General features: G+C 35.4%; 1 protein-coding gene across 5 annotated transcripts in view; it reads left to right on the top strand.

Moving 5' to 3' along the window:
- Nucleotides 1-13020, top strand: part of LOC102909439 (transmembrane protein 182-like) — a 138209-nt gene that overhangs the window by 66371 nt on the left and 58818 nt on the right. For all 5 annotated transcript variants that reach the window (XR_013048327.1, XM_076562984.1, XM_006992321.4 and 2 more), the window contains one exon: nt 8396-8494. Coding sequence is in view for 4 of the 5 variants with exons in the window: in XM_076562984.1 (XP_076419099.1) it covers nt 8396-8494 (99 nt within the window). In the remaining variant the exon portion in view is untranslated. The remainder of the gene's footprint in view (nt 1-8395; nt 8495-13020) is intronic.

Here is a 13020-nt window from a genome sequence, read left to right as displayed (position 1 = left end):
CAGCTGAGGATCCGGCGAGGTGAGATAGTTGTGGTTTGTTCTGTCTCTCTGATCTACCAGCATGGACCCCCGATAACTCGCCTCAGGTTTGATTTTATTAATAAGACCTTTTAAGATTCCTGCTACATCTGGCGCCCAACGTTCGTGTTACGAATTCATGAAAAAGCTGTTTGCCTGTGGCCTTGTGAGCCCCAGCTCAGGCCCAAGCTACACTCAGCCGGTTGTGGTGGTGCACGCCGGTTGAATTTGCTGAAGGAGGCAGAGGCAGGAGGATTCCGAGTTTGAGGCTGGCCTAGGAGGCTTGGGAGAAGCTTTGGCCCGGACTGAACCACAAACAGTGGTGGGACCATGGAAACAGTGGCTACTGCTCCACGTTACCAGCTCCTTCTCATCATGTTGGTGACTGCGGTGATGCTGCTACCTGGGACGAAGGATTTACTGCTGCTGGTTCAGAGAAGAATTGCCAGGACCATCGTGTTACAAGAAAGCATCAGCAAAGGTCAGTTTGGAAAAGTTTGGCAAGACAAATGGTGGGGAGAAATTGCTGTGAAGATTTCCTGTACTAGGGAAGAATGTTCGTGGTTCCGAGAGAGAGACATTTATCAGACTGTGATTGCTCCAAACCACAGAGGAGGCACAAAAAAAAAAAAAAAAAAAAAAGTCTGCAGGAAACCATGACCATGCCTAACAGTGACTTTGAAATCTTCAAAAAGATGACAGGATCCTACAACGATGATTCCACATGGACTATGATAAAGCCATTAAGCCGATTAACACCATGGAAAAATCGACTTTGGACTACAAACTGGTCAGAACAATTTCGAGAGGACTAGTTGAGATGATCCAGCCTGACAAACTACTCAAACAAGGACTTGAAATAAGCTCTGAACTTTCCTATTATCCAGAGACTGGACAAATGATACAGGACTTGATGATTAACCCCAAAATTTTCAAGATTCCCTAAAGATATCTTTACCCCTAGAAAGCAAAAAGAAAAAGAGAATATAGATATGAGATAGATCATCGAATCTACTCTGAGAAAAAAGATAAAGAAATAATAGGATAAATAGGTGGATCATTGAATCTACACTGAAGAAAAAGGGGAAGATATAAAAATGACAAAAGGTAGACTACTGAATCTATTATGAAAAGAAAAAAGAGAAAATATGGATATGATAAGATAAAAAGGGAGATTAAGGAATCTACTTTTAAAAAGGAACTACTTGTTTTAAATAAGCTAAGTAATGAAAATTTTTTGGTCTGAGTTTATCAGATGTTACTGGACTGGACATTGTTAATATATATAATGGAGTTTTTGTCTGAAAAATGTTAATGGACTAGACATCATTAATGTAATTTTTGGCTGTATATATTGTATATACTTATTGGATAGTTTTTCTTGTATTAGTTATAAGCTTTTTTAATTTTAGACAAAAAGAGAGGAGATGTGGTGGTATTGTGTTCACCAAAATATTGTGTACCTTAATAAACTTACCTGGGGTCAGAGAACAGACAAGCCACTAGTTAGTCAGTGATAGCACATGCCTTTAATCCTAGCATTCCAGAGATAGATATCCCTCTGGATCTCTGTGAGTTCAAGGCCACATTGGAAATAGCCAAGCATGGTGACACACACCTTTAATCCCAGAAAGCCAGCCTTTAATCCCAGGGTGTGGTGGTAGAAAGTAGAAAGATATATAAGGCGTGAGGACCAGAAACTAGAGGCATTTGGCTGGTTAAGCATGTGGCCTGGTTAAGCTTTCAGGCTATGGAGCAACACAGTTCAGCTGAGATTCATTCGGGATGAGGATACAGAAGCTTCCAGTCTGAGGAAACAGGACCAGCTGAGGATCCGGCGAGGTGAGATAGCTGTGGTTTGTTCTGTCTCTCTGATCTACCAGCATGGACCCCCGATAACTCGCCTCAGGTTTGATTTTATTAATAAGACCTTTTAAGATTCCTGCTACACTATTACCCCTGTATTTGGCTCTGTGTTTCTTATTTAATAAGACTGTTTAGAAATTCATCTACACTACTAGTATAGTGCTCAAAGTTCTAGCTATAGTAATAAAAAAGAGACATATATGAAAAGGATAAAAACAGGGAATGAGTATGTCAAATTATTTAACCCTATACTTAAAAGACCCCATTGAATCTAGCAGAAAACTCCTAGACTTAATAAGCTCTTTCAGTAAAGTTGTAGGATACAAACTCAACATACAATAACAGTAGGTTTGATGTATATACTAACAATGAAGTCATAAGAAAGAAATTAGGAAGAATATTTCATTCATAATAGCTCAAAAATACCTAGAAATAAACCTAACTAAAGAAGTGAAAGACCTCTACAATGGAAACTTCTAGATGTTGAAAATGAAAATCAGAGAAGACAATAGATTCTGTGAAGACCTTTCATGTTTCTGGATTAGTAGAATCATACCATGAAAATGAGTATATTAGCAAACTTACATGTTTAATGCAATTTTCTATCAAAATTCTGATGTTGTACATCACAAAACTAAAGAAAGCAACCTAAGAATTCATATAGAACCACAAACGCACACAAAAACCCAAAGAAATCATGAAGAGAAAGAGACTTTCATGTTAGATGTAGCTTAGATTATCTGAGTCCTATGTTCTGGTATGTGACATCTTTAATAGGGGCTTACCTTCAACTTCTGAGCAACAACCAACAAAACTGGATATCCACATGCCAAAGAATGAAATTAGAGCTGTATTCAGTACCTTGCATAAAAATTGGATCCAAGTGTATCAAAGACCTCAATTTAAAGCCTGAAGCACTAAAACTGTCAGGAGAAAACATAGGCAATATCCTACAAAATATAGGTGTAGGAAAGGACTTTATTAATAGGCCTCCATTTGTCCAGGAATTAAGGCTAGTAATTGACAAGTGAGACCTCATAAAACTAAAATGCTTCTGCACAGCTAGGGAAACAACTGGAGAAAAAAAAAGCACATAAGGAGATAATCTTTTGAACTATACATGTGACAAAGGATTGAGATCTAGAATATGCAAATAATTCAATAAATAAAGAGTTAAGGAAGCAAATGACCCAATTAAGAACTGGGCTAGGAGCCGGGCGGTGGTGGCACACGCCTTTAATCCCAGCACTCGGGAGGCAGAGGCCAGGTGGATCTCTGAGTTTGAGGCCAGCCTGGGCTACCAAGTGAGTTCCAGGAAAAAGGCACAAAGCTACACAGAGAAACCCTGTCTCGAAAAACCAAAAAAAAAAAAAAAAGAACTGGGCTAGGAATATAAAGAGAGTTTTCAATAGAGGAAACAAAACTGGCTCAGAAATACCTCAAAAAATGTTCATTATTCTCAGCAATTAGGATAATGCAAATTAGAACAAACTCAATAATACAACATGAATGAATCCTGAGAACATTATGTTAAATGAGAGCTATATACAAAAGTAATATATATGTATATGTAGTAAATGAAATATCAAATAAATACATATAGAGACAGAAACTAATTGTTTAACAATGAAAGGTAAGTTTAGAATTATTTTTAATGAGTTTGAGTTTCATTTAGGGTGATAAAAATTTAAAAAAATTAGAATTTTTAATGATCACATTACTCTGCCTTTATTAATGATGTTGAATCAAAGCCTTTAAATGAGAGAATTTATTGTATATAGATTAATATTTACTGAAATAAAATGCTACCTATAAGTCCCATGCTATATAATTTACACTATTGAACTTTAAAAATATATTATTTAAAACTTTTATTTTATTAAAATATGTATTTATATAATAAAACCATTTCTATCCATATAGCATATGCATTCATTGAATTTTTGTTGTAATATAGATTTTTTTAATTTGAGATTATAATATAATTACACCATTTCTCCCTTTCCTTTCCTCTATTCTAGCACTGCCATGTACCCACTCTCTTATTATTTTTCAAATTCATGGCCTTGTTTTCTTTAATTTGTGCTATACAATGTGTGTGTGTGTGTGTGTGTGTGTGTGTGTGTGTGTGTGTGTGTTACAACCTGTTCTGTCCATATAATGCTATTTGTACATGCATGTTTTCAGGACTGTCCTTTTGTTATTGGATATGAAACTGGTGTGCTTTTTCCTAAGGAAGGCTATTTCTCCCACTTTCAACATTCCTCAGTTTCCTATGGTTCCTTGTGTAGGACTAAGGCTTTTCTGAACTTCTCCCTTCCTCATTAACATGTCTATTGGTGTTTTCTTTGTTATGGTCATGCTGAAGTAGCCATGTTGGTGAAACTTCATGGGTGTAACCTCTGACATTTCTAGGAGACACAATCAAACAGAAAACTCCCTGTTCCTCTAGTTTCTACAATCTTTCTGCCTCCTCTTTCAGAATTATTCCTGAGCTTTAAATGTGGGAATTGTTTTGTAGATGTATCAGTTGCAACTGAGCTTTACAATTCTGCATTTTAATTGGTTGTAATTTTCTGCAGTGATCTCCCTATATTGCAGACAGAAGTTTTCATGATGAGGGGTAAGAACTTATCTTTGGATATAAGGGCAGATATTTAATATGTAGTTAAAGATTATGCTGGTTTAGTAAAGTGGTGGTTAGAGGTTCTCTTCCAAGATCCATGACCACACTAGCCATAGCAAGATGGCTGAGTTTCCAGTACCAAGCATGGTTTCCCTCTTGTTTAGCATTTCTTAAGTCAAATGAAAGAGCTGTTGGTTATGACCAATGTATGCACACCACCTCTCCACCTGAAGAGTTATATGTCATTCTGGTCATTGCTGTGGTTCATAGTTGTCATGTGGTTCATGGATAAGACTGTTACCTGGTTGGTGGTTGGTTGCTTCCCTCCTTGGGAAGCTTGCATGGTACTTCTGGTGCCTAGTCCTCAGGGAGTAGGAGGCTTTCAGGTTAGATGCAGGTTGGGACCTCTGGGCCTGATGTCCAAAGTACATGGTGTCTTTAGCAATATGAACATGCCTTCCACCTCAGGATCTTAGATGAACTTTTAATTTAAAAAAAAACAGAGCCAGATATTAGGGGGAAAGCTGAAAGATCAGAGACGCAGAATAGCCAGCCACTAGTTCTTACCTCTATGAAATCCTCAGCCTAAAGAGAGTGAGTTTCTGTTTCCTCATATACCTTATATACCATTCTCTGCCCTGGCTATTACTTCCTGGGTTAAAGGCATGTGTGTTTCCCAAGCAAAGGCTTGTGTGCTTCCCAAGCAAAGGCATAAGATCTCAAGTGCTGGGAATAAAAGTGTGTGCCACCACTGCCTGGCCTCCATGTCTAATCTAGTGGCTGGCTCTGTCCTCTGATCCTCAGGCAAGTTTATTAGGGTACACATTATATCACCACAACCAAAGGCAATAACAATAGCCTGTAGTGTTTTGATAGTCTATTGGACAACCTTGACCAACAACATTAAGAAGGATTTCTCAGTATACATAGATTTTTATACTGTTTACTCTTTGAGGTACAGTGTTTCTATATATCTTCATTTCATATTCATTTATCTACTTGCTATAGTCCATTAATTTACCATTTTTAACTAACAACCAACATTGCTTCATTTTATGGGGGGTTGGTTTCTATTTCTTATCAGATATTTTAATTATCATATTATATACATACTTATTCTTGTAAATGTACATAAAGCTATTTGATAGTCACTAATTAGTCCCTTTTTTATGGTTATTCCTCATGGTGGACTACATTTCATCAGTAGTTGTGGGCTTTACAACTTTTGACACATAAGCTAGATTGATATAATTGACATATAATGTCTATAAATTAAACTTAATGAGGAAAAAGTATGCTAAATAGGATTGGAATAGACATGTCAAAAGACAGACACTGAAATTTCTTGCTATTAACAACATACATTTTTAAACCATAGATAAATCTTAATTCTTCTCTTGATGCAAATTTAAAAGCATTTGATGTAGCAAATTAATTTGATATTCACAAAGCAGTAATAATCAATTCAATTGGAATTCTTTGGTAATTTAAATGGAGACAAATGTCTACTTATTATAAAGTATTACTGCTAACTAGAAAACACTTTAAGATAAGTGGTCACTCCATTAACATATCTAACATTCTCATTATATCATTAATCATGACAAGACACTGGTATCAACACTGATATAATGACACTTCCATTATAATACCATGAGTTTTCATGGACTTCTAGAATCAGAGAACATTACTATTTGAGAAGCCCATAGACATTATCTATTGCAACTTCTTACTTGATTGATGTATGACTCTCCTCAATAATATGTTGACAAGTGGCCATCAAGTCTATTCTTCAATACTTCCACTGAAGGTAACTTAGATTCTTTCACCACACATCTCATTATAATATCTGACAGTTAATATTGCAGCCTTAGTTTTTCTGAACAGAAATCAGTCTTACTGACACTTCTGACCATGAGCTCTCATTCTGTGTTTCAGAGCCACACAAATTAGTTACCTGTCAAGTGACTAACCAGTGTTATCATTTGCCTCTTCACATTCTGACCCTACCATGTACTTCTATTCTTAAAAACCTTAATTATATTCTGCTGTTGATTGAGACTTTTTGGTGAACTATAATTTATATCTATACTTAAAACTTATCAAATACCAAAGTATCCCATATTAGACTTCTGACTTTTTTGCTGTATTGTTTTTCTATTTGTGAAACTTCAAATGACATTAATTCATTGGCTCACTCAACAAAAATATTTATATATCCCATGGTCTATTCCACAAATTACCTTACTATTTAATTATTATGTTTATCCATCTGTTTTTCTTATTCTATGTGGTGCAGCTGGCATTTTTGGTACTTGAGTGCTTGTTTTATTGAAATTATGATTTTTTTAACCTGGAGATTTCCAATAAAGATTGGTATATTGTAGATCAGAATTTTTCAAAAAAAAAAAGGCCAACAGAGCATGAACAGAGACTACACAGGTTCTGCACCAGGTCTTCTGAATACATAGTATGGCTCCCAATTTAGTGTTTTATGCTGTTCCTGAGTGTGCAAATGAATGAGTCTCTAAATCTTATTCCTTCTTTTGAGCTCTTTTTCTTCTGTTTACAACTGGCTTTCTTTAAAAAAAAATAATCAAAAGCCTTTGCATTTGTCCATATTAAATTTCACTGTGCTAGGTTCAATAAATTTTGTGATCTTTTGACATTCTAATTCTATCATTTTGTTTATGAACTATAATGAACATTCAAGCAGTTACCTCATTTCAATAGGCTTTGACTGTGTCTTTTGTGCATTATGACTTTTAAGGGATTCTTATACTCATTTTAACTTGACAAATTTCTTAGTTAGATAGTGAAATGAGAATGGTATCATTATAATGTATTAGTAAAACTGGAATTATGTTTTTACCTGTAATGTACTTTTAAAATACAATATTTTACTAATTCTTTGAAAATTTCCAACACTGTATTGTGATCATTTTCACTCCTACTCCTTTCCTAACTCCTTCCAGATCTACTCCCCACATTTCCATCTCCTCCAAACTTTGTGTCTTCTTTGTTTCCTTATTAACTCACTAGGTCCAATCTGTGCTGCTTATGTACTCATGGATGTGGAGATATTACTGGAATGTGGTCGACCTAGACATGTCCAGTGTGCTCATGCACTCACAGCTTCTATGGTTGTCTAGACAAGTACATTGCCTGAACAACGTACTTTTTTTTTGAAAATAAAGATAATTTTACTTCTCTATTGTTAGTTTGTTTTTTTTTCTAAAATTTTCTTACTATTTTTCTATCATTTGCCATGATTGCACCCTAGCTCCTATCTAGAATGTCGTTCTTCCTGCTATACTTAGAAGATGGATCTATTCTTTTCTTTTGAGGTCAAAATAAAATTTCATAGCCTTCAGAAGTCCTCATTTGAAATTCAAATTTCATCTTAGTTTTGTTGTTGAGTAATATCCATACTACACTTTATACCCCTTGCAAAAGATTCCAGTTAATTGTAGCTCTTTGGTTGTGTGTTTCTATCTACAATTAAATTATAGTTTCTTAAAGTTGAAGGTTTAATAACTACAGTAACATTTACCTTACACCTTTTAAATATATAGTATATACCAAGTAACCATTTTAATTTAAATTGAAAGTTTATACAAAAATCAGCAAAGACAGTGCTCTAAGGGACACTGAATAATATTTAAGATACTTGAACTCCAATTTCTACTTTTTGTATGTGACCCTGATTATGGATGCTATTTTCATTTCTGTATCCTAGTGAAATTATCTACAAATAAAAATATTTCATATTATTTCAATTCCATCAAATATTTCTATAAACTGCTATATATATAGATGTTCAGACTTTAATTTCAACGATCTTAGAATTAAAAACAAGATGTCTTGCTTTTTTTTTATATTCAGTGAACCAGCCTCATCCTAAGCGCTGTATTCCTGGATATCTCTTTCCAATGCAAATTGCTGTTGGGCCTTTTTCACATCCATCCTTTGATGCAACTGCTGGTAAGTTTTGAAACACATTATATTGATGTGTGCACCAAATGAGAGCTTTCTCCATATTAATTGAATCAATGTTATATGTGAGATTATGGGTTAAGTTGGTTATCTCTGTTTATGCATTTCAGATACAATTTCTTATTTGACCATTTCTATCTATATGTGTTATTGTTTTTAAGTGAAAAAAGAAGGGTACACACATTAATATTTTCTAAATATTCAATGTAAACCTCAGTGAAAGTGTTTGAGATATTTATTCAAATGAATAAAAGTATTAGATATTAGTAGTCTCATTTTATAGATTATGAAACTGATGCTCAAAGTGTTTGAAAACAGTAGAACCCATAGTATTCACGATTTTAAAAATTTAAAACATATTCATTTTTATAATAATAGAAAATAGAATAAAAAGAAATCTGAATGTTTCTGCAAAAACTTGTGCCTATAATATTCAAAACAAAATTATGTTTCTATTCTTTTAGTTTGAAACACAGGTTGAATCATATATATATATTATATATGATATATATGATATATATATCAGAATATCATACATTTGAAGTTTTTTTACTTTTTAAAGACTTCATGCAGGCATACAATGAAATATGATCATATCAACCCTAATTGTTCCTCTGTCTCCACCTAATAAGGAGGCACCTTCTAAATATCCAGTCTTGATTTTTTTAATAACTCACCAAGTTTAATCAGTGTAGTCCTTATGAGTATGTACATGGGTCCATCCGGTGAAGCATGAGAAACTTACTAGTACTCACACCCTCAAAGAAGAATGATTCTCCTGTCCCCAGAAGCTATCGACCACCAATAGCTCCTCAGGGCAGGGTAGAGCCTGTAGAGCTCCTTTCCTATCTATGCTGGAATTTTGGCTGGCTTGTTCTTGTGTAAGTCTTCTACAGATCAGCACAGTGTATGTGAGTTCATGAACGTGTTAACCATGTCATGCTCAGAAAGACAGCATTTCATATCACAGTTCTCTGTCCCTCAGCTCTTAACTTTCTCTCTGCTTCCTCTTCCTTGATGTTCTTGGATCCTTAGTGGTGAAAGGGTTAGTACAGATGTCCCAGCAGGGCTGAAAACTAAGTCTATTAATCTCAAAATTTTCAACAGTTATGTAACACTCCACTGGTTATAGCTTAAAAACAAACAAACAAACAAACAAAAAAAACAAAAACCTTCCTTGACCAAGGTGGTAAATAGTCTAGGTCTGTGAATACAAACACAAATATTTAAAAGGTCATTTGACAGCATGACCACTTAGTAAAATTACAATAGCTGTGAACTTCTTAACCATAGGCTTTTGATCAGTATTATAGCAGCCTTCCCAAATTGCCTCCTATTGAGCAAGCCTCAAAACCAAATAGAGGTAGTTGGTTACTGGCATAACTATCATACCGCAATTGCATGAGTGAGCACATCCTGCCTGACAGGTCAGTATTATAGCATGCAAGTTCTAGCAATGGCTAAGACTGTTAATGTCTTTATTCCCCCAGCACTCTACATGTCCCTCTCCATCATTATGAAAGGTAGTCAACAGGGAAGAGGTTTACCAATGAGTTTGAGATTGATTTCTTTAGGTACTACAGCCAAAGTTTATAGTTTATTTGGAAACAGGACTATACTATCTAATCATGGTATTTAAGCAAGGGCAATGAAAAAGCTTGCATTGTTTTGAAGAATTGTGTGACCTCCCTGACTAATAGCATATAGAGAAGTTCCCCATGCCTTCCACTGTTCTTTTCATATAGTAATTTATGTCTTCTGGGAGTGACATTGTCTACCCATGTAAGGTCCCTCTGTTTGAAATATTTTTGTTTAAATTAATATTTTGAAACCAGTTTGTTAACTACTAGGTTTCCATGGGACATTTTTATACATCCATAGTTTAGGATACCCTCCCCACAACCATCTCCTCCACCTCATCCTCTAGCATTCATCCCCCTTAATTCTTTAATCTCTAGTGTTGAGCCATTTTCTTTCATATTGCCTGTATTCTACTATAATTTCAACATATTAAACTGGGTTGAGAGATAATAGGCTTTAACATGGCTTTTTCATAAACACTATCTTTGGGTTGGTCCTCCTTCCAATCCCCTGAGCTCCCCAACTTCTACATCTCTCCCTGAATAAACTTTTTTACTGCTTCCCCAGTGTTTCCTCCTCCATTTTCATCTCACTCATATTCTACTATTTCCACTCATATACCCTCCCTCAACAACCCATGTCTAGTTTTTTTTTTTTTTTTTTTTTTGGCTTCCACTTGTGCTCTAAGTTAAACACACAAAACAAAAGACGTGAAGCTAGGACTAATATTGGGTAGAATATATGGTATTTGATTTTCTGGATATGAGTTATGTTAGTCAGGATCTTACAGACTCTAATCAGCGCTGCCTTTATTGGCATGTGTTTAGGCCTAACCACATAGTATTAGGTGATCATCCCTGTAACAAACAAACAAACACCAAAAACAACATGCTAAAAATCAAATTAAACCAAACTACACCAAACAAAACACTGATTATCCTTCCCTCAGCAACCATTGTCCAATTGAGTGCCAGCAGCTCTTCTCTCCTCCATCATGTTGGCATGTCAACTGGTGTGGTCTTTGAAGGTATTTTCAGACAGCCATGTTGATTAGATTCATTGGAGAAATAGTCTGCTCCTGTCTAGAAGGAATTATCATGTGACAGTTGTCCTGTTTCTCAAGCTCTCACAATCTCTCTGGGCCTTCTTAGGCGATGTCCCCTGAACCTAGGTGTAGGGAGTGGGTTATAGATGTTCAATATGGGGCTGGGAACCCCACAGACATTTACTTTTTCTGTGCATTTTGACTGGTTGTAGATGTTTCCATCTGCTTAAGAAAATTTTTTTGGATGAGATGTGATAGCTGCACTTATCTATGGGTATAAAGGTATGTACTTAAAAGCCAACTGTATAACTTTAGTAATATGGCTGTAGTAGGTTTTTCTCTAGTTCATATGACCCCTACAATCATGGGTTATTGGCCAGGTTTATAGTATCAGATATGACTTACCTCCAAATGAGCAGGGTTTAGGTCCAATTAGACACCAGTTGGCTGTCTTAGGGATAAAAGTTCCACTATTGCACCACTGGGGGATACCTTGGTTGTCTTGCCACTGTTGTGGTTCTCAGGCTTTATCGCTGGGTGGGGTTTTGTAAACGTTTCTGCTTTCATAGATTATATATCAGTTTGTGACACTGAGATCTTGTTCCCATGGAGGAGGATTTCAAATCATTATCAGGTTGATTTCTCAATGATCTCTGCTAGAAGTGTGTTGTGTCTTCAACAACAGAGTTCTACTTTCCATGTTAGTTATTTTTCTATTGCTGTGATAAAATACAATAACTAAGGCAACTCAAAAGAAGAAAGAGTTTATTTGGGCTTATTGTCCCATATTGTTGGAGTTTATAGTGGTAGATTGAAGACAGGAACCTGGAGGCTCATATCTGAAACTACAAGAATAAAGCAGAGAGAGTGAATTAGAAATAGAACAAGTATTTTATCTATGAAATGCTGCTTCCAGTGACATACTTCCTCAAACAAGGCCTTACTTCCTAAGACTGCTCAAACAGTGCCACTAACTTGTGGACCAATTGTTCAAATGTCCAAGACTGTGAGAGATATTTCTCATTTAAACTATCACATTTTTCTATTGTAGCAGGTAGTCAAGAACAATAACAATAAGCTTTATTGTTCTGTGAGTCTCTTAGATGCTGGGGTGGGGCACAGTGTGGGATAACTGCATTAAAACTATATGTGTGTGTATATATATATGTATGTGTGTGTGTGTGTGTGCATTAAATGTGTGTATTTAAGTAAACTTGAAAAATAATTTCCTCATTGTTTTTCCAAGCATTCTTAGTGATTGTTAACATTCTTCTTTACCTCTGGAACTGCATTTCCCTCCTTCCCAAGTTAAGTTTTCCCTCCATTTTCCTGCCTTTTCCTGTCACAGCACCCATGTCTTTCTGCTCCATCTGTAGAGTTCCTGCTCTTCTCACTCTCCAGGCATCTAACACTCCAGATTATACACTCAAATCTGAAGATTCAAATTTAGGAGCCACAAGAAACACACACAAACATCATTTGTTTTTCTGAGTCTAAGTTACTTCACTCAGTATGATATTTTCCCACATTCATCTATTTACCTGCAAATTTCAGGATTTCATTTTTCTTTATAGCTGAAAAGAATCTCTCTCTCTCTCTCTCTCTCTCTCTCTCTCTCTCTGTATATATATATGTATATATATATACATATACATATGTATATATATGCCACATTTTTGTTATCCATTGATCAGTTGATGTACATATAGGCTGCTTCTATTCCTTATCTATTCCCTAGATACTGTGAATATTGTGAATGACAATGACTCTCCTAGCTTACTGTTTTATTTTGGTCTTTTCATGGTGTCCCTAAATTAATGCTATTCCTTTCACTTAAAAAAAATTATTATTTTCTTTAACTGACTGATTCAATTCCTCTACTTTATCT

Source organism: Peromyscus maniculatus, chromosome X (genome assembly GCF_049852395.1).
Source record: "Peromyscus maniculatus bairdii isolate BWxNUB_F1_BW_parent chromosome X, HU_Pman_BW_mat_3.1, whole genome shotgun sequence".
NCBI lineage: Eukaryota > Metazoa > Chordata > Mammalia > Rodentia > Cricetidae > Peromyscus > Peromyscus maniculatus.
The sequence above is the reverse complement of the archived record's forward strand: the minus strand, read 5'-3'. Positions and strand labels throughout refer to the sequence as shown.